Genomic DNA, 23370 nt, shown 5'->3' with positions numbered 1-23370 from the left:
CAGATTGGCTGAGTTCTCAAATTATGAATATCTATGACTCCACCCACCATGGAAACTCTCTCTCCAGCTCCTGGAAAAACACTGATCTGCCCACTAACTACCAAGCCCCCGCCTTCTTGGCACGTCAAGTAAATGGCCTTGCCTTGCCCTGTCTCCTTGCACTACAAGCAAACAGAAATCCATTAATTTCTCGACTGCCTCCCTCAGCTTCTAAACAAATAAAATACTGCAGTGCAAAAGGCATGTGGGTTACACAAACAGAAATCTTAGTTTGTTGTTCTTTTGTATTTCTGAGGGCAATGCAGGGGGAGGAGTGGGGAAGGGTGTCAAAGCAAGACACTGGGAAGAAGGGACAACATTCTTCAGAGTGCAGCCTGTAGCATTGATTTCAACACCTGGGAACTGGAGAAAAACTGCCATGGCTGCAGGTTGTAAAACAGACCCCGTATAGGAATATTTTACAAGAAATTCCTGTACCTTTGGGTAAAAAAGGAACACATGCCAAATGTAAACAATGCAACGAAGAGATGCAAGGCCTGATTGTTGGAATGAAACAATATGAAAAATGCTCTTAAAAAGGCAATGACTGAAAATGATATTGACATGTCTGAATAATATGGATCAGCTGGTCAGTAAACCTATTCTGGCACCATTCTTACGGACTGCCTACCATGTCTTACTATGCTAATAAAGGATAACACTGATTATTGCCATGCATGTGTGTTTTGGGTGGATTACTGATGAATTTCAAAACATAACAGGCATGTTAATTTGTTGTGGGAGTATTTATCAATTACATTTTTACTATTATTGCTGGACTTCGGACATGATTTTAATTGCTCAATATAATCAAACATCCTAGGCAAAGATTTCCTTTTTAAAAGTTTTATTAGGCATGTATGAATTTTAACATTTAAAAAGAGTTTTTTCAAGCTGTTTGGTATATTGCTAGACATAAGTGTTTAAATAGATTTAGATAATCTTTACAATTTAATTATTTTTCCTACAAAACTGGGTTTAGAATAAATTATATAATTTCAACAGTGGTACAAACAGCTGCAGTAGGAGGAATCTTTCATTTATAACCTTTTTATTTTTTTTTAAGGCAGTGCACTGAGTAACACTCAGTGAGAGTGTAACTTGTGTTTACCATTTTGTTTTAGGGCCCAGCTTAGACATGAAAGGTTATGGATGTCCATCATCTGCAATGTCTGCAACTTCAGAGTCAACTGCTGGTGTCACCGGCAGTGCTGCAACTCAACTACATCACACAGTAAGTTACCTGTATCAGAAAGACTTTCTTCATCATCCAGTAAAGCTTATGGATGAGTTCATGATCAGGACCAGCCAAACTCCATAGGTGAAAAAGTTGCTCAGCTATTTATGTAACAACTTCTCTCCTTTTTTTCTTGTTGAGAACATACATTTCATTCACATGGTTCAATTATGACCAGCCCCCCGCTGGCACAGCAGACATTGCTGGACACCATGTACGACAAGGAAATTGAACTGTGTACAACAAACCTTGTCAGGAAAATTAATTAAGTCTTGATGGGTGGAGTAATGTACACAATGATCCAGTAATGTGTGCTTGTGTACCAACAGAAAGTGGGATTCTTTCAGTGGTTCTCGACCAGGGGTACGCGTACCCCTGGGGATATGCAGGGGTCTTCCAGGGGGTACATCAACTCATCTAGATATTTGCCTACTTTTACAACAGGCTACATAAAAAGCACTGCTAAGTCAGTACACACTAAAATTTCATACAATGACTTGTTTATACTGCTCTATGTACTGTACATTGAAATGCAAGTATAATGTTTGTATTCCAAATGATTGATTTTATAATTGTATGGTACAAATGAGAAAGTAAGCAATTTTTCAGTCATAGTGTGCTGTGACACTTTTGTATTTTTAGGTCTGATATGGTAAGCAAGTAGTTTTTAAGTGAGGTGAAACTTGAGGGTACACAAGACAACTCAGACTCCTGAAAGGGGTACAGTAATCTGGAAAGGTTGAGAACCACTTATTTTACAGAAACAATTGATACAGCTGTTACTGCTACTTCTCTTAAGTATTCTGCTGTATGAGCACATCCTGATGTAACAAACTGAACAATGTGTCAAGTGCATAGCTTTGTCACAAACAATGCTGCAAATTTGCAAAGATGACAAGAAAACTAGAAGAAAATAAATGAAAGGAATCTGAAACTTATACAGGTGCAGTGCTCTTTTGATGCACCTATTACGTATGACTCCAGAATAAAGGAAAATATTGAAATTACAAAACATTTACGGTAACAGCCATTTTGCTTCAGCAGGAGGATACAAACTAATGTACAATGGAATTCAAGTAGTTGACCATTTTCGGTTATTTATTAAGAACTGGCCTATTCTGATAACAATTTATGAAGAAAATCATGACACAACAGAGCTATCACAGCCAAAGTCATCAATATCTGACTAAAGAGACATGTAGAAGATATGCTGAATATACTGAAACCTATTCCCATAGCCTTGGAAAAATTGCAGAAAGATTGCTGCTTTACTGCTGAGGCTGTGGAAATTTGGAGAGAACTTCAAGAGATACTGAAGAAAAAGATAGTCAACAACAAAGTTTAATTGTAGGAAGTAAAAAAAGCAGATGGATCGAGCATTTTCTCCATCTCATTTTCATACCAATATTCTCAATCCAGTGCACCAAGGTAGATGCCTAACTGCTGAAGAAGATGCTGCTGAGAGACTTGGGCATCTAATAATCACCCATCAATAGTAATGAGAGACAAGGTAGGTGATGAAATATCTTTTATTAGACTGACTTCTATTAGTGGGAGAGACAAGCTGTGTGTGGCTTGGAAGCTTGTTTCTCTCTCCAACAGAAGCTGGCCCAATAAAAGCTACTACCTCATCTACCTTGTCTCTCTAATATCCTGGAACCAACATGGCTACAACTAAAATAATGTCAGGGCGGGAGGTGAACCATTCAAAATAGTACTTGTTGGCTGATGTTTTAAATAAAGTCACACCACTGAGCTGGTGGAAGTCACTAGCTAAGCACCAGAGTTTGTTGAAGTGTTAAACCAACTTTCGGCAGCAGTAGCCTCCTCTGCAGGCACAGAAAGTCCAAATGAAGAAAATATTCTAATTCATTCAAAATTGAGAAATCAACTGGGAATTGAAAAAGCAGAAAAACTTGTCTCTCTCTTCCAGTCTATGAATCAGAACAAGGGATGAGATGTACTAATTTTAAAAGTTTGAATGACAGCTTATGTAACTTAAGAGACTGTTGTCTCGTGTTCAAGAGACTTAGACGAGTAGAAACTTAAGCTCCAGTCACTTTCACTTAGTGAAATTTGAAACATTTTCAAGGTGACCTGAAGCAATCAGTTTAATTCACGGACTATTGTTAATCCCTCTGTTCCTTTAGCTGTAAATGTGGGACATGTTTTGATAAGAAAAGTTTAGGTATCCAAAACATTTAAGTTTGTTTTGTTCCATAAAAATAAGTTTTCTATGCTGTTGTGTGTTTCAATTCCAATTACCAGCCTACTGCAATTTGACACAAATCAAAAAGTTAATTACCTAATAGACAATATATAATCCACCATTTTCTAACATACTAAAAATGTACAATTAATAAGAATCTGAAAATATTAAGCTATACAATTGCTTAAATAAATGTATTACATTACAGTGCACCCTCTTAAGTGTCAAAAAGATGTACCAAATTAACATAAAGGCTCTATTGACTTGGAAATCAACATGTTTTAATGATTATGCCAACCAATGAGAATGCACTTTTTTAGAAAACAAGTACAAATGGAAAAATTGATTAAAACTGATGATTTAAATAAAGGCTTTCCACTTGATAATTTAAATCATCATTTAAACAATGATTTAAAGTCACCTTGATTTAAATTAGTCCACGCTGACACTAGAGGAGCACAGGAACGGAGTTCTTATTCCCAGCCCTGAGACCCAATCCCTCTGGGCCTTGGACAACTCACTTCCATCTGTGCCTCAGTTTTGCCATCTGTACCTCTCCTTCTTTGCCTATACAATATGGATAACAACTCCTGCCCAGTTCATGTGTAGGGCAGTGTAAATTTTTAAGAAAATTCATAACAGCATTAATGGCAAAGTATGGAATTTCACAGTTTGCATGGAATGAAGTTTACAAGTAAATTCAATAAAATTCATTCCATCCTTAAAATTGACTAAGTAATTTTTTGTATTCTAAATTTGCAGATGTTTTCCTTTTTTTAAAAAATGTCAAAGATCATAGTGTGGGGGTGGGGTGTATTTTCATGATTTCTGTGCCCTCTGTGAATGTGTGATTTACAAAGGGCTCTGTTCATGTGAGTGTCCCTTTCAAGCTGGAAAGAGCAAGTAAGGATCAATACCCCTCGAAATTATAGCCTTTGGTACACTCTCTTTTATTTTTAAAGTACACCTCTACCTTGATAGAACGCTGTCCTCGGGAGCCAAAAAAAAGCTTACCGCATTATAGGTGAAACCGCGTTATAGCGAACTTGCTTTGACCCGCCGGAGTGTGCAGCCCCGCCCCCCCGGAGCGCTGCTTTACCGCGTTATATCCGAATTCGTGTTATATCGGGTCGCGTTATATTGGGGTAGAGGTGTATAAAATGGATTCTGAGTCATCCAGACATGATATCATTGGCTCAACATATTTTGTCTTTTACCATCAAATAAATCCCATCAGCTCCCACTAATGCTCATTACTGACAATCACAGTAAAGGGCTTCCCAATAACATTTTATCATACAAGCGTCCTACCACTCAATTAATTTATACGGTCATGGCTTTTAAATAGAGCATAATCTTGTTTGTTATGGAGATTTAAAATTCAATAGCACCCCCATTAATTTCTAAACACCCTGATACACTTTATAAAGAAGCTGTTCTTTTTATTACTGCTAACAGAGAAATGTGTCACTGTATCTTGTTTAACTGGTTAGCCCTGAAGCCAAGGGGAGAATTCCATTTGTCACCCTAGGCTTATAAGTATCATCTAGAGAATTATTCATCCTATCAGAAACTCTTACCAAGGAAGAGCCTATTGTTCGCCTATAATGGGAGACTTATTCTTCCTTCAAAGCTGCTTTAGGTCAAAAGAGATTTAGTTTATGTCTATGAACTCCTTGAATAAGACACTCCACACACTTGGGTGGAGGTTGACCCTTGCGTCGTTCTTGCTGGTGTTTAGATAAAGTGACACGGAAAGTCAACCCTCCAGCCCTCTCTGGAGCAGGATACAAAAAGGCCTCCCCTGAGTGTTCACGTGAGACATCAGAGACTGGCAGGCCTCTAATCCCAAACTGGGGGAAGTGGCTGGCAATCTGACCTGACCTGCAGTGGGACCAATAGCTCCTTTCCCTGAGAGGAAAAGATGTTTAATCTGCCTCCCAGAAGATGGTGTGAAATTTCGCCTTCAGTTTCTCGACCTACATAGAGGCATGTGGTAACTCCTCCCCCAGCTTTATTTCAAATATTTCTGCTTCTCGACTTTGATGGCCAAATATAATTAGTTTCATATTTGTAGGGTTTATTAATTCTCCTTCTGCATAGTTTTATCCGTGGCATTTTCTGCACCAGGATCCACAGGTAAACAAGCTCTCCGGAACATACTTGGCAAGCTGACTAAAATTTTAAATACAGTATTTATGCTCGGATTTGTTGCCTTAGTGACATGTCCAGACAGCAGAACCTGTATGCCCCATGGACACATGCCAAAGATACCATGTGATGCTTCAGGTTGGCTAAGTGATGTGGCAGGCTCTCTTCCCCTGAATGCACAACGATGAAGCTATGTGGGAGTAACAAACAGGGTAAAACAATCATGTACTAGGTTTCTTGTTGCTCTGCTGTTCCCTTCTCTCTCTCCATCAAGCATCCTCAGTAATATCTGTTCTTTTCTCCAACTTTACTAGTTTGCTTTTCTTGAGACGCTTCCCATTGTGTGGACACTCTCCTCTTCCTCCCCCCGCCCCAAATCTAGGCTCATTGAAGGCTGAGACCAATAGTAAAGGAAAGCTATAATCAGCTAGAAAGAAGTGTGAAAGCAAGACTAGTCTCCCTGCAAGACCAATGCCGTTCAGAGTTGATCCAAGATTGAAGATAAGCAGCTTTAAAATGCACCACTGAGGCTGCAGGTGGTTTTGGGTGGAGCTGCACCCACAGTCGAGCCCAAATCTCCCTCTACATACAGAGGAATGGTATCCAATATCTAATGACTACAAAGAGATTTATTAAATGGTATTAAACCTTACCTACTAAAGGAGCACAATCAAGTACTGCACCTCATTGTTCAGTGTTGAAGAGAACATGTTCCTAGAGACTTCCCACCTCCACAATCAAGATTTGCTTTACTTTATTCAGTTTTCCAGTGACAACTTCTACAATAAGCACGGATATGCAGAAACTTTCCCTAGTGGGATACATTCTCTTCCTGATGCACACTAACAACTAGGTTAGTGGGATTTAAAGGCACTCAGTATAACTACATGGGTGTGGAGTTTTGGGGTTATTTTTAAAGCATGATTTAATTATTTCATTGCAGGTAAAGACTTTTGCGGTCTCTAAAGAGTTTAGATACAGACCTGGTTGAGACACCATCCACATGCAATTACACACACAACATTTAGGCTCCAACTATACTTCAGGTTGAATCATGTCAATTCAGGGCTGTCTGTCATGGTTAGAGGTGCCCATGTTCTAATAAGGCTTTTTGTTTGTAGTGTGGCCAATATAGCAGTTCTACAGCCATGTTGTACCATCCACACTACAAACAAAATGCATTAGAAAAAGGATGCTCCTAGCTACATCAGACAGCTTGGTGCTATCATGATTATATTTCAAGTATAGATTGTGTCTTTGTTTCACAGGTTTTAAATTGGAAGCATCATGAAAACAATTGTGCTCCATTGTTCCTCCAACAAATACATCTTCCTGATACTCTGATCACCTCATCAGACATCATGTACTTACACAGTAGCACTTTGGAGTCTTTCCTTCAGACACAGACATCGAATAACGACTCTCTAAAAGGCTTATGCGAAGATAAACTTACCAGAAACAGCCATAGTATCACTGATCCAGGCAATAGAAAATATCCAGTCTTTGTGTCCATCCTGAAGAGAAAAAAGGACAAATCAGCCTGTCTGATTTATCAGTGTGTATATTTTACATACCAACTGCTAGCAATGCACAACTAGTTGTACAGTTTACCTTGAACAAGGAGTTTGGTTTTTTGTACAGCAACAAAAGGAAATCCTATTTAAAAAAAAATAGACAATTGTGATGGCAACATCACAAAACTTGCAAATTTTAGTTTATTACCTGAAACTACTTTTAACTTACTTTTTGAAATAGATTTCAAATAGATAGTGGCCCTTTAACATCAGTGGTGAGTAAAGAAGCCGCATGATGAAGATTAAACTTCATTCAGTTCCAAAATTTAAGTTTGAAGAATCAGATGTTGCACTTAGATAGGTGCATCCCTTACTTTTGAAAAATAAATCAGACCCAATGCCACCAGCACTCCCAGCTATCTCCGTGACACCACTGATTTCTTGAGAAAACTACAATGCATTGGTGATCTCCCAGAAAACACCATCCTAGCCACCATGGATGTGGAGGTTCTCTACACAAACATCCCACACACAGATGGAATACAAGCTGTCAGGAACAGTATCCCTGATGATGAGACAGCACAACTTGTTGCTGAGCTCTGTGACTTTATCCTCACACACAACTATTTCAAATTTGGTGACAATATATACCTCCAGACCAGTGGCACCGCCATAGGCACCCGCATGGCCCCACAATATGCCAACATTTTTATGGCTGACCTGGAACAACGCTTCCTCAGCTCTCATCCACTCACGCCCCTTCTCTACCTACGCTATATTGACAACATCATCATCATCTGTACCCATGGGAAGGAGACTCTGGAAAAATTCCACCACGATTTCAACAGCTTCCACCCCACCATCAACCCAGCCTGGACCAATCTACACGGGAGGTCCACTTCCTAGATACCACAGTACAAATAAGTGATGGCCACGTTAACATCACCCTATACCGAAAACCCACCGACCGCTATGCCTACCTTCATGCCTCCAGATTCCACCCCGGACACACCACACAATCCATTGTCTACAGCCAAGCACTGAGATACAACCGTATCTGCTCCAACCCCTCAGACAGAGACCAACACCTACAAGATCTTCACCAAGCATTCTCAAAACTACGATACCCGCACAAGGAAATAAGGAAACAAATCAACAGAGCCAGACGTGTACCCAGAAGCCTCCTGCTACAAGACAAGCCCAAGAAAGAAACCAACAGAACTCCACTGGCCATCACCTACAGTCCTCAGCTTAAACCTCTCCAACGCATCATCAGTGATCTACAGCCCATCCTGGACAATGATCCCACGCTTTCACAGTCCTTGGGAGGCAGGCCAGTCCTCGCCCACAGACAATCTGCCAACCTTAAGCATATTCTCACCAGCAACCACACACCGCACCATAACAACTCTAACTCAGGAACCAATCCATGCAATAAACCTCGATGCCAACTCTGCCCACATATCTACACCAACACCACCATCACAGGACCTAACCAGATCAGCTACAACATCACCGGTTCATTCACCTGCACGTCCAACAATGTTATATATGCCATCATGTGCCAGCAATGCCTCTCTGCTATGTACATTGGCCAAACTGGACAGTCACTACGTAAAAGGATAAATGGACACAAGTCTGATATCAGGAATGGCAATATACAAAAACCTGTAGGAGAACACTTCAACCTCCCTGGCCACACAATAGCAGATGTAAAGGTAGCCATCTTACAGCAAAAAAACTTCAGGACCAGACTCCAAAGAGAAACTGCTGAGCTTCAGTTCATTTGCAAATTTGACACCATCAGATCAGGATTAAACAACGACTGTGAATGGCTAGCCAACTACAGAAGCAGTTTCTCCTCCCTTGGTGTTCACACTTTAACTGCTAGCAGAGGACCTCACCCTCCCTGATTGAACTAACCTCGTTATCTCCAGACTGATTCTTGCCAGCATATTTATACCTGCCCCTGGAAATTTCCATTACATGCATCCAACGAAGTGGGCCTTCACCCACGAAAGCTTATGCTCCAATACATCTGTTAGTCTTAAAGGTGCCACAGGACTCTCTGTTGCTTTTCATGTTTCCTGTGTATTTTCTCATACACACATCACTACTATTGATGTAATCGTGTTCTACGTTATATATTAAGAAGCCATTAAAAATAGTTATGTATTTACAATCCATGACACTGCAGCTCTAGAAAAATAGGTCAGGCTGGAAATATGGGTGTTCCATACACAATCGTTACCCATATAGTAAAGCTAGATAACTCAAGGGATGCCACTGTAGTTGTTCACAGAGAACTGTGGGCCTGACGCTCTCTTTTAACTTCAGTGGGAGTAATTCTGCGTAAGAGAGGTTAAGTCACAGTACTATGCAACTGAATAGGAAGCGATGTCCTATAAACCTTAGAAATCAGGCTACTCTGCAGTTGGTTATCACCCTAAAACAGCTACCACAGACATTCTGACCTCAGCTGCTGTGATTCATTGATGCTCATGTGAAGGTCCTGCCCAAGAACAAAGCTTTCAAGAAGACACTCCCTTTAACTTTGTTTAAGAAACTTTTTTAAAAGGCCATAAGATTTTTTTTTTTATTATTATTATTATTAAATGGAGCATGGTACAGTTTACATCATATGCAGGCAAGAGCTACAGAGTTAGAACTAACCCACAGAGCCCAATTCTGTCCTCAGAATCCATGTGCAAGTCACACTGGCTTATAGAAGAACCATTGACCCCCCCCTCAAAGTATCGTCTCACAATATAGTTTTTATGCTAAACAGCCTGGTTTATGCCTCAGTTTACCGTGTGTGAAATTTCAGTTTTCCGTTAGCAATTTAGGATGTTGCTAATTTCTAACTAAAGGGTAACACTGGTCTCCAAAATGGGTCTGTTGGGGGATGTGGCTTACGAAGAAGCTATTTCTACAGTGAAGCCTTTGCAAGAAGATTGCTTATTAAGGACAGAATCAAAACCCCAGGATCAGTAGAGTTGACTCATCCCTTGCACTGTTTGCCGGTTCACTCTTCCAGACTAAAAGGAATATTTTTAAGGATGTGCACAGACCACATTAAACAGGGATGTGTGTCCATATCTCCAGTGCATTCACCCTGACACTTCAATTCTGCACGAAATGAGATTTCTGACCTTGGACACTTCACTGTAATACCTACTGCAGGGGCGGACAAACTTTTTGGCCCGAGGGCCACATCCGGGTGGGGAAATTGCATACAGGGCCATGAATGTAGGGCTGGGGCAGGGGGTTGAGGTGCGAGAGGGAGTGTGGTGTGTGGGAGGGGATGTGGTGTGCAGGAAGGGGCTCAGGGCAAGGGGTTGGGGTGGAGAAGGGGTGCGGAGTGTGGGAGGGGGCTCATGGCAAGGGTTTGGAGTGCAGGAGCGGGGATCAGGGCAGGGGTTCAGAACGCAGGAGGCTTGGAGTGCAGGGTGCAGAAGGGGTTCGGGCTCCAACCTGGCACCGCTTACCTGGAACGGGGAACTGCAGCCAATCGGAACTTCGGGTGTGGAACCCACAGGTGAGGACAGTGTGCGGAGCCCTCTGCCCCCCCGTCCCCCAGGGACCACAAGGACGTGGTGCCAGCTGTTTCTGGGAGTGGCGCGGCGCCACAGGGGTGGCAATCCCGCGGGCCTGATCCAAAGCCCTGAGGGGCCAGATCTGGCCCGTGGGCTGTAGTTTGCCCACCCCGACCTACTGAGTGACGCTGTACCTTGCCCAAATATGTTAACTTACATCTCCCACACAGACGGGATCAAGTGTAGGCAGACGATAAATCGCAAGGCTGTTTGGATTGTCTCCTCCTGTAGCCAAGAGCGTCCTCGAAGGGTTTAGCTCAATTGCATGAATACCACAGCCCTGCTGGTTTACCATATCAGGTTCTCGGTCTTTCAGAATAGGAATCTTCGTAATTTGACCAGTCTGGACATCTACCACAAACAGCTGAAAGACAGATGTACATGAAGTTGTAGAGACAGAGCCATTGAACAAAATTCACGTCATAAGTTTGAAGAGAAACAAAATGGCAGGTCACTTGATCCACTCTCGATCAGAGTTATGACATTGTCGATTCTCATAATGGTGCTTAAATTCAAAGCTAAGCCACAAAAATTTATGTTCAAAGAAATGCTACAAGTGTGATTAAAAGGGACAGAGTTAAATTTTTAGCAATGGATTTTAAGGTAACTTCTTAAGTGTTACCTGTAAGAACAGAAATCCAGCACTCAAAGACAAAAGTGGTAAGTTGACTGTTTCTTTAAATCCAAACATAGGACACTTAGGGTATGTCTACACTGCAATTAGACACCCTGGCCCATATGCCAGCTGGCTCAGACTAAAGGGCTGTTGAATTGCAGAGTAGACTTTCAGCTCTTGGGCTGCAGCCTGCCTGAACATCTACACTGCAATTCAACAGCCCCTTAACTTGGGCTTGCGGGGCTCAGGCTAACTGTCCCTTTTAATCACACTTGTAGCATTTCTTTGAACATACCCTTAGTATCAAAGGCTTTTAAGAAGCTGAATTAATGAAATGGGAAAAGTACAGGGAACATGTTCTGAATTTATCACTTTGCCAGACACTTCTATAATGGGGTCAGCACAAGAGTTTCTGGTGCTTAGAATGCAGTTTATATTTACGTATCATTTTTTTGTCAGTTGCCTCAGAAGACTAATAATTCTTTTCCATTCCCTAATAAGCATCAACTCATAAACATTAAGTTAAACCCATAACGTGTAATATAATTGTAGATCTTACAGTTGCTATCCCACACATCTACACATCCGTGTAAGCCAGAGAAGTCCAACTCGTTCTGTGGAGAGGGATGAAGTCCATTTTTGTTTAGGAAACGAGAGTCTAGCACTGCATACTACTTTCAATACACAACGGAGTTCCCACTGGTACCAATGGGAGTTTTGCACAGAAATCAGAGTAGAAAACAGCCTTTACAGAATATCTGAACATCGCAACTTGTTCAGTATTTACGGTCACATTCAGCACCACTCTCCCTAGGACTAGGACTATTTCTTCCCTTCCCCCAAAGTATTGTCTCCCCCTCTCACTCGTGTCCTACTTTCTTCCAGCAGGAACTCCCAATTCCCGCCCTCTTCTTTATTTCACCCATCAGCAATTAAATAAGTAGTGCAACCATGTGCACGTGCCACCACTAGGCTTGGAGGCTAGCATTGCAGTGGGATTAATGAGAGACAGGGCAGTTCACTCCACTCAGATTAATGGAGTCAGAATGCCTGCAGACTGAGGGGAACAGCATTGCATTAGTTACACCTGGTTCATGTTTGGAAGGTTTTCTTCACAACTGTGTGTGTTAGAAACTTCTTTAAAAAAAATAAAACCTTTGATTCTGTAGACTCTGAATATGCCATATGTATCACATCAATATATCATACAAGCTGCATCGGGCACCCAGGGCAGGCATTTGACATTGTAGGTGAAAGTCTAAAAAACTGACACTAATGCAAAACCATTAGGGCCCCACCAAATATCTGCAAGAGGGTTGAGAAACTAGAGACACACATAAAAGGGGGCTTGGACAAACAATGTCAAGGTTTATTGACACCCAATCCTTCTGCTTTAATTTTTTTGGTCTTCCATGCTTAATAGCATTCACCTACAGCAAGCAACCAAACTAACATGTTTTAAGTTTCAATTTGTTGCTCATGCTATGAGCCTGTGACAGTATTCTACCCTCCTTCTGTGCCAGCCTGTTCTGTCAGTCCTGTTCTAGGTTTCCGGTTCTCTTTCTCCCTCTCCAACACATTGCAGATGAAATCCCTTACTTCTACTGCATGTCACTGTTTTCTTAAATTCCACTGCAGTTCTAACAAAGAGATATTTAGCGGTGTTAAGGATTTGGACCTAAACTGTAGACTATAAACTCTTAGAGGCAGGGACTGTTTCCGTGAGGTGCCTAACATTTTTGAATGATCTAAAAATAATTAAAGCAAAGAATAAAATAACCAGAATAGCTTGAGTTTAGCACGGTAACCAAGACCATCATGAGGCAGCAGGTGTGAAAAAGGGGAAGCGGTGGCCGATTTTCAATTTGCACTATCGACTGCCTACCGGTCTTTCTGGTTTCACTACATTTGCTCATGATCTAGTAAGAATCACAGAAGTGTAGGACTGGAAGGAACCAACAGGAGGCTAAACGCAGCCACTGATATGTCTATTGAACTGGCTTTAACACAGCCAGTAAGACAGATGCCGTGCTGTCCAACAGTGCAAGAAGCAGGAAGGCAGAAACCATGATCCTGTTATCAATTCATGCATTCAGAAGTGTGAAATATTTGGTTGCTTTAAATTGTTTTTTTTTAAAACCCAGCAAGTTATGGCATCTAAACCTTAAGTCAGAAATGCCCTATTCCCCATCATTTGCTAAATGTCCCAAACAAACCCAGGACATCATTGTGACTGAAAATAAAAGTATGGATGCATATGCTCTTCCAGGTGTCTATAGCAGTCTGGTCTCTCTGATGGTTAAGAAAGTTCTGGAATGGCTACACTATAAAACCCTAGTGGTTTTCCCTTCTCACCTCCCCATCTCAAGTGAGAATGAGAACCCCTCCCTCAATAACTCACCTTTGGGTGGAACTTTCATCCTGGTCTGCGCTCAAAAACCACAACTCATGGGGCAAGCTTATGCTGACATGCTAAGCACTGGATAGCTGCCTATACCTGAATGGTTAGTTATGTAGATTTGTTTCTTTATCTTCTTTCATAAACGTATTAACTAGCAGCAAAGAGTGATTTGTATCAATTGTCAGTATGCAGTAACATGGCATCTAAGCTTTAACCAGACAAAAGAATGCTTTGGCAACTACCAGGAACCAAAGGATCACACCTAGTTTGTATCAAATGGAGCAGACTCAAGCTGGCCAGCGGGGAACAATCTTGCACTAGCACAGAAACAGACTGGATGACCCAACAGACCTTTCCCATCTCTAGCTTCTAGGATTCCTCATCTCTGAATCAGAGGTATAGGCTGTGATGTCTACGCTGCTCAAGGATCAAGACGAGAATGCCTGGGTCAATGTAAACATGGAATGCTGGGACTTACAGTTGCCACAGCCACATCCCTTTAGCTTATGGATATTATGGCTAAAGCCCTGAGCGGATACAACATTTCTATCCACATTCGATCCGTGATCCACAAACATGGTCCGTGAATATCTGCAGATCTGCAGTGCTCTAGCTATGGCTACATTTGACCCATCTCGTTGTACCTTCTTTGATTACTAACTTTATGCATTCTTTAGAATTTGTATTACAGTAGCACCTACAAATCCCAGCAGCAATCAGGGCCCCATTGTACTAGGTGATATACATGCACTTGGGAGACAGTTCCTGTAGCACAGAGCTTACAATCAAACTAGACCATACAAAAGAATGATCTCCACTTTGCAGTGGTAGAATTGAGGCAGACAGCAATTAAGTGAGTTGCTTGAAGGTCACACAGTTAAGCCTTTGGCAGAGACAGAAGTTGAACCCAAATCTCCAGAGACACAGGCCAGTGCTTTTACCACACAATCCAGCCTTCCTCTCTTAATAAAGTACTTAAATCAGTTTGCAAGTTCTTCTGTCAGTTCCATTTTGGTTCTTTACCAGCCTTTCAGAGACAGCAAGGAGGAAAGCCAAACTCATCAGTACATTACACACAGCCACATGACTTGCATGCCCCATTTTATCTTTTGTAACCAAAAATGTTTGGCTGGGCAAAGCAAAGTCCTACAAACTCAATGGCATTTGTCTGTCTGCAACAGGATACATTTAGAATACTCCATCTGATAAATTCCAAAATTCCAGGGAATGCTCTATGCATCAATAGGCAAAGCTATTGGTTTTGATGAAAACTGAAAAAATGGGGAAGAGCCGATTTCCACTGACTACAAACCGCAGAGAGCTCATTTAGTGCTGAAGACATATCTCTGGCATACTGCAGCTGCGACTGCACCACAGGCAAGATCTTAATATGCTGCTCTCATTGCTTATGCAGGCTGAACTATACACTCAATAAGATGTGTGACCCTCTAGTTAGTGTACTTTCTATAAACGCCATAAATGGGCACAAACTTAAATTTATACGGTACCAGGTTTGTGCCTGCACGCTGACTTTCCTTGTGTGACAAATAAGCACATCATACTGTACTCCTTTTGCACAGCAATTCTTTCAAACTCTTGCAGGAAGTAACATTGCTACTTCCATATAAACTAAACTGTATTTTGGTTATGTCAGCATTTGAGTTTATTGTTGACCAGGCCTGTCTTGCTGAAAAGTAAGGTCACAGAGTTTACAGCAAGTTTGTCAAACCAGAATAGAAAGTGGTTTACAGTAGATTATGCATTAGCCTTCACTCTTTAAACAGTAATATTTCTTTATGAACAGTTCAAGCTCTCACACTGGTAGGACTTCCTCACAAAAGAGATTGGAATAAGCATAAATCTCAGTACCTCCAGCATAAAACCCACTTATCAGTAGCACAGTACTGGTGCTTCTTAAGGGATAGATGTGAAGAAAGGGTAGTGGTCTTATGGATCAGTTCATGGAGAACAATCCATGCATAAGGGGCAGTGTAGAACAGGAACATTTGTTTGAGAAGCTAACAAATAGGCAGAAAGAGGCCATCAGTTCTATGCCATGTGATGGGCACAATAAGAACCTAGATAGAAATTACGACAGCAGCGTATAAGCCTACTTGCAAACTTGAACACTAGCCCTTAGTACCAGAGACCAAATGTGACATTACACCAAGATGGTGTCCCTACGACACTCAGCAATTTTAATTACAAACTATTTTCAGGTTGGGGTGATGCTTGTCAACGAGAGAAGAGTGTTATTGTTCTATTTGCTCCTCGCTGAAGCCTAGTTTGTCAGTTTCTCATGTGCCTCTCCCATTGTGTTTAATTCCAAGAGGCTGCCAAGACAGTTAATATTTTTTAACAGACTGCAAAGGATGCAGAGGGAAGAGACTGAACCTACCAATGGGCATCAATTTTGACACCCCATCACGTATCTCCTGAGAAATGCCAAAACAGAATTTGAAGAAAAATATGAATGCAAATGAATGGCATCATGCAGCAGGTGGCAGAACAGCAACTACTTATGGGAACAAAAAAATGGTCACCTATTTATCAACATGCAACTGAAAGAACGGGTCTCGTTTGGAAGCTCATTTGCACCAAGTCAGATTTAGTCTATTCAGGAGGCTGCACCTTCAGGGTTACAGACTCTAAATGTAGGCTTATAAGAGAAGAGACTGAAACCCTGATGCCAGGGAAGAACACCCTTCTCCTCTATCCTCCATTTCAGACACATAGGGTATGTCTACACTGCAATTAAACACCCACGGCTGGTCTTTGTAAGATGACTCAGGCTTGCAGGACTCAGGCTCTGGAGATGTTTAATTGCAGTGTAGATGTTCTGGACCCTGCGGGGGGCGGGGGGGGGGGAGAAGAGGAGGTCTCAGCCCAAATGTCTACACCACAATTAAATAGTCCTGCAGCCCCCCAGTCCTGCAAGCCCGAGTCAGCCAACATGGACCAGCCGTGGGTGTTTACCTCTTAGGTAGGTCTATGCTGTAATTAGAGTGGAAAGTAAATTGGCTTGCAAAGGAAATATTAAACCATGCTTTCTCTCAGGGGCTATCAGAGCCTGCATCCAGACAAGGGGGAGAATTACCATGTACGCTCTCTAGTAGCAAAGTGCTGCAATGTCAGGAGCCCATTGTGTTCCTCATGATTGTCTTGTCATTTAAGAGGAAGAAAAAGCGCTCTTACATTTGATCACCACCTGGTCAGCTCTGGCACAAACTCAGGACTGATCACATGGGACTAGTCTGCTGATCTCCTTACGTGCAAAGGAGATGGGGCCCAGTGCTGACATACAGCCTCCTGCACAGGCGACAAATATTCAAACACAAACAAGAGCTGGTGACTTGCAGCGGGACTGCTGAGGCTCTGAGCACAACACAATAATCACTTGGGGGGGGAGAAAGGCTGTCTAATCGGCATTCGCAAGCAAACCACTCATCCCTTTGAAAAGCCAGTTCAGAAACAGCCAATAAAAGGAAAACTTGAGGTTCTGAGCCCAAACTTAGCAATCAATCCAGACAGGGCAAAAGAAGAAATCTAAGAGCAAGGAGTGCTGCCTCCCCCTGCTAGACAGGAAGCAACTGACAACCAAATCCACTAGGTAAGTGGAGTGACATCATAGCTCTAATATTTTCTTGTCTGAGCTTACAGGAAGTCCCCTCAACTTTTACTACAAACAAGAACAGTGTATGTTCTGGACGGTGTTTTGAACCTGAAGTTGCAGAGTGATCAACTCATTTTTGGGGTTGGGGTTTAGTAAAAAGACCTTCCCCAGAGCTAGGAAGATTAAAGAGAGAGGCTCCTCAAACACACTAAAGTTCAGACATTCCAGACCCCTTTATGGTGCCACAATGTTGTTTCCAAGCACCAAATCTAGTCATCTCCCAAACAGCCCTGAAGTTTCTCTCTAGTTTGTTTGCAATCATATCCATCCTTGCTCCTCTGCCTAAATATCTGGTACCAATCATTGGTATTTAGATACTGTTATATGGGCCTTAAAATATCCTTTAACAGACATGTAAAAGTCTCTCAGTTTGGGGGTGAGGAGCAGTTGCTAGCTCTATTTGGTTATATGTACTGCAGTGGCACCTAGAGACCCCAATCAAGGGACAGGGCTTGTGACAGAATGCAGCCCTTTGTTCACACCCTATGCACTATTGTAATAGTTTTTGTACAAAGTATGCCTTGTGAGGTATCATTTGAAAACTCATTATTTGCTGCTCACTGTTCTGGTAAAGTGAGCGACAACGCTGAAGTTATAAGATACCCCCATATGGCATTAATAACACATTTCAATCCCCATAGCCCTTCCCAAACAGAAGCTGGCAAACAGTTCTGTCCAAAACAAAGGAGTATGTTCTCTACTTCATTTGCATTCAAGCTGTAAACAGAGTCATCAAGCAGGAAGGGAAACAAAGAAAGCTCAAACAGGTGAGAAAAAAAAGCAGCAGGGACCATCCTTCCACATAGACTTTGTCTCCTGGTGCACAGCTGAAATGTTTTCAAGTGGACTGAAACTATAAAAAGGAGAACACACGCCAAGGGACCCTTCTCTCTCTCCCTGCCCATAGCATTCACTGAAGTGACAAAGGAAACATCTGTTCAACTGTGGGAGAAAGGGCCCTGACCTACAGGGTTTGGTCAGTAAGACTGCTGAAAGCATATGTTAAGAAACTGCTTGAATCTGAAATAGTTTGTGAAGCTGAATATTAGTAAATGTCTTATCTTTATTTTTCTTGTAATAATTTTTTACTTTAATGCCCCATTACTTGTACTCACTTAAAATCTCTTTGTAGTTTATAAACTTACTTTATTATTTTATCTAATCCATTGTGTTTAAATTGAAGTGTCTGGGTAACTCCATTTGGTGTGACAAGTTGTGTGCATATTATTCTTTTAAAGAAATAGTGGACCCTTGCATCTGAAGAAGTGAGGTTCTTACCCACGAAAGCTTATGCTCCCAATACTTCTGTTAGTCTTAAAGGTGCCACAGGACCCTCTGTTTCTAATAAAACAAGTTATTTTTGTATATATTTGAATGATACAAAAGTAGGGTGAAAAATCAGAAAAAACGAATACTTTTTGTAAAACCCAGCATTTTTTCCAGTAAAAATTGGTTTACACTTAAAACGAAGCGGCTTAGATATTGTAAAGCACCCAAGGTTGCAGGGCAGGGGTGACAGTTACTAGCTGTATTTGGTTATGTGTATTGCACTGGCACCTACAGAATCCAATCAAGGGACAGGGCCCCACTGTGCTAGTCACTGTACAATAATGACAAAATAAGAACTCGCCTCAGAGAAGTCATAATCTATTGTGTGTTTGAGTTTTGGCAGATATACTAGGATAGGATCCTTTGTCATGTATGTTTTAGTAACAAATACAAAATAGATACCAAATTTTATTTAAAACTTGCCATTTGTGAAATCCATGATACTTAAGGACAATGATCGAGCCTGGCCCCCGCCCCCTATCCGCCCCCTCCCACTTCCTGCCCCCCTCAGAACCCCCGACTCATCCAAACCCCCCCCCCGTTCCTTGTCCCCTGACTGCCCTGACCACTATCCACACCCCCGCCTGGCCCCCTGGGACTGACTCCCATGCCTATCCAACCCCCCCCCCCATTCCCTATCCGCTGAACGCCGCCCCGCCCCCCCAACCTCCGCCCCATCCAACTGCCCCCGCCCCTTATCCAACCCCCCCTCCCCTGCTCCCTTACCATGCCGCTCAGAGCAGCATGTCTGTCAGCCACGCCGCCCAGCCGGAGCCAGCCACACCACCGTGCTGCCCAGCAGGACCATGCAGCCCCACCGCCCAGAGCGCTGGCGGCATGGCGAGCTGAGGCTGTGGGGGAGGGAGGACAGCAGGGGAGGGGCCAGGGGCTAGCCTCCCTGGCCGGGAGCTCAAGGGCCAGGCAGGACAGTCCTGCGGGCCGTAGTTTGCCCACTTCTGTGCAAGAATATGTACAGGGATATTTATAGGAAAAAATTAAGGACCCAAAGACTCAAACAAGAAGTTACTTCTGTATCTGACAGAAGCTGTAGCAACTGATACAGCTGTCCATGGTCTTTACATTACTTATGAAATAACCAACCACATGAACTGCAGATTCATCAAAAACAAAGCCACAGCTAACATTGTGTCAATACATTTTAATTTTATGATGAAAAAGTAATTTTAATTTTGTTATGATATAGCCAAAGGCAGCTTACATAACGCAAAAAACTGTTGGTGTGTGTTAAAGTTTTCATTAAAGTAAACACTATGAGCTAAATCCTTTACATTAGTGTAAACTACATGCAACTCAACTGACGCTAATGAATTAGTCCAGATTTACATCCAGTATAGCACAATTTAGCCCTTTGTGGGAATCAGTTAACCTTCCTATTGTTAGTGCACATGACTACAGTGCATGGAATATTTTCTACTTAAATGTGTGGTTTAAAACCCTATTAAATATGTACCATAAAGTGGCCATGCTAGAGTGGCTAAAGAACCTTCATTTTTGCATTTCCTTAATGTTTCACAGTTATGAAGAAGCAATGTTGCCTTCCATCTTTTGCTTTTTCTCTTTTATGTGCTTCATATTGACATTTAAATAGCCCACATTAGTCTCTGGCTTTTACACCTCACTGAGATGAGGGCATAACAGCAAGGTTAGTTTCCCCACTTTTATTCCTCAGCTTTAGCAACAGTTTCCCACAAGACTCTGTTAACAAGGTAGCAGCCCATTTGTACCTTTGTAATGTACAGATAAAAAGTGCAGAATGAAGCAAAAACCGCTGCAGCCCTGCAAGGCCTACAATTCTCATGAAAGGACAAAGATTTTCTAAGCATTTATTGTATTTCGCTAAGTCTCCCTCATGTAAACTGTCCCAGCAGCAGTCCCAGAGCAGGAAGAATGTAAGTGGAGAGAGGACAAGGCGTTGTTAGGCTTTGCTCAAGAGTTGTTTAAATGATGTAGCTATTTTAATTTATATAGCTAGGCACTAGTTCTCATTAAGAGATTTACATGCCAAGTTTTCTAAATTCAGCCATTTTTGTTGTAGCCATCACTACAACAGCACAGTTATACTTTAAAAACAAAATTAAATGTGAAAATACCATTTCTACCAATTTATTACAGCTAAATGCAATTTCCTCACATTTTGCAAAATGTTTAAGCCAAAAAACGGTTAAATCAGCTTCTCATATACCATGCAGTCTAGGTGACTTGGTGCTGTGTCATTTATCAGTTTGCTCCAGCACATACTCCCTTTTTGTGAGTCCCCTCAACTTAGCGTACGGCCAACATTTATTTCTCCATCAAGCTTCATGTAGCTTGAAATGTGCAATCCTGGCCCCAATTTAGTCAATGGACTTTTGCAATGACTTCTCTGAGGTGTTCGAAATCCAAACACTGCAGCACTAAGAACCTGAAAATGTTTAGCTTCACCAGAAACAAATGAAATTAACTAATCTAGTTCACATGCCCAAATGGAATAAAGTTAACAAAAGTAAACCAAAATGGAAAAAAAATGGATATTTAAAATTGAGTTTAGCAGTTTAGGACCATAAAATTGAGAAAAAAATCATACACCTAAATGCAAAATTATCTTCATAGTGCCCCTTTAAAAGCACTTACAGAATATGGTACACAGAGAGCAACATGTACAAGAATGAGTAATGAGAAATGGAGCCTTATTTTATTATTAGCCTTAGTTACTAAACCGGCCTACACCTCTACAGCTACCTTCCATAAAAGCCAATAATGATCAAATCTTGACATCCTCATGATAAAAACCAAGACTCAACTGTGCCATCATTTTTCCAACAAGAAAAGTAGTAAACTCCTCCGATAGAAAGGAAACAGGCTGGATTTACACATAGGCCAGGCATAAAAATAGTAGTTGTAATTATCAGAGGAAAAAACAAATAAGTCACACTTACTGTGTTGCATTTTGTCCCACACACCACTTGTCGGTGGTTCAACCATTGAGACGCAAAAACTTTATTAAGGGTCCCAAGATGAAATTCTCTCTCTTTCAGGAGACTGGGAAGTTGCTGTGCTGCATATCCATGCAACAAACGGTGGTAGCTGGATTCATTCTGCAGCCGAACCTCTCTGCCTTTCAGGTAGTACACCAGAGACTTTTTTACTGGGGGGAGTCTTTTCCTTTTGTGAGCTGAGTGATCCCAGCCATACTGTGAATGACAATCAAAATTCAATGCTGCAGTAACAGTATATTTTAAATAATTTATGGTTCTGTATTAGAGATTAAGTTATCAATGAACAAATGAAATCTTGTAACCTACCCTAAAATACTATACAAGAGGGTTACCCATTCCAGCATAAACTTCAGCCATATTAAGAATCTTAAAATACCTATTTGTCAGGCACCAATTCTGACTGCAGTGTGCTGCTCTTTCAATGAAATTTCAAAGATGCCTATGACCAACAGGAAATCCCAAAGCACTTTAAAACAGCTGAAAGTATCCCAGGTCACCATAGTTTAACGACAGGTCTAATTATGTCAATTTCGACAGAAATGTATCAAACCTAGACTGACTGGGGGTGTGTGTGTGGAAGTGTTCCAGCAAATAGCTTCCTTATTCAAACACAAAGGAGGAGCGGTTTTTTAAAATGCACAGCCTGGTTCAATACCGACCTGAGTAGTAACCTGAGCTCCCAAGCACCTCCTCCCACTCCGTTTACAATCACTCCGGAGCATCGAGCACTACCGGCTTGCCAATGACTGAAGAGGGAGGGAGGGGTGGGTTGATCAGGACCCACGAGTGAGTTTCCCCACACAGGAGCAGCAGCGCCCGCCTCCCTCCGCCCCAGGCCCCGGAGTGCGAGTCGGTTACAGGGTTCGAACGATCGAACCAAAACACGGGCAGCGGCCGGAGCCCTGCTCGGGAGCCCCGCTGGGATGTGGGGAGGGGGCCGCCCGGCTCCCTGCCCGGGCGCTGCTCCCCTGGGGACCGCCCCTGGCACCCCCCCGCAGCAGGCTAGCCAGGTGCCAGCCTCTCTCCCGGGGCGGAGGGCAGGTGCCAGGTGACCCAGGGCCCAAGCCTGGGCGGCACCCGAGGGAGCGGCAGGAGGCTGGCCGGCCGGGACGGAACTGGCTCATCCCCTCGGTTACTCCCCACCCCAACTCCCCCTGTTGCCAGGCCTGAGCCCCGGGGGCGATTAGCGCCCACCCCCGGTACCTGTTCCCCCCATTACCTACCGAGTCTCCCCTCGAGCCTCCACCGGCCCGGGGGCGGAGGGAACCTACTCCTGTCCGTCCCGGCCCCCTCAGCCCGCCCCACCGCCATCGCTTCCTTCCCCGGGACCCCTCCCCCCCTCTCCCTAGAGCCGACACCCACCCCGGGCCCGGGCCCCTGCCTCCCGTTACCGGCACCCTCTGCAGCCCCCCCCACCTCCCGGGGCTGACCCGGCCCTGCCCCCGCTGGCGCGGACCTAGGCCCTGCCCTTTCCCTCCTACCCGAGCACCGACCTCGGACCTCCCCTCCCCCCGAAATTACCGGTTCCCTGGACCCAGCTCGCCCCGCGCAGCGCCCCCCGCTTCCGGGGGGGGGGGGGGGGGGCGGGCGCGCCCCACGGCCCCGCCGC

General features: G+C 42.9%; 1 protein-coding gene across 1 annotated transcript in view; it reads right to left on the bottom strand.

Annotated features, from left to right (window-relative positions):
• Positions 1–23370, bottom strand: part of DCAF12 (DDB1 and CUL4 associated factor 12) — a 32132-nt gene that overhangs the window by 8418 nt on the left and 344 nt on the right. Inside the window, exons 2-4 of the mRNA XM_026661292.1 lie at positions 21702–21956; positions 10904–11110; positions 7090–7150 (exon numbers count right to left, since the gene is read on the bottom strand). Of these exons, the coding sequence (XP_026517077.1) occupies positions 7090–7150; positions 10904–11110; positions 21702–21956 (523 nt within the window). The remainder of the gene's footprint in view (positions 1–7089; positions 7151–10903; positions 11111–21701; positions 21957–23370) is intronic.

The sequence above is a fragment of the Terrapene carolina genome, unplaced genomic scaffold, assembly GCF_002925995.2.
Source record: "Terrapene carolina triunguis isolate 2854851 unplaced genomic scaffold, T_m_triunguis-2.0 Scaffold998, whole genome shotgun sequence".
Taxonomy (NCBI): domain Eukaryota; kingdom Metazoa; phylum Chordata; order Testudines; family Emydidae; genus Terrapene; species Terrapene triunguis.
Note: the sequence above shows the minus strand (reverse complement) of the source record. Positions and strands in the feature narration are given on the sequence as shown.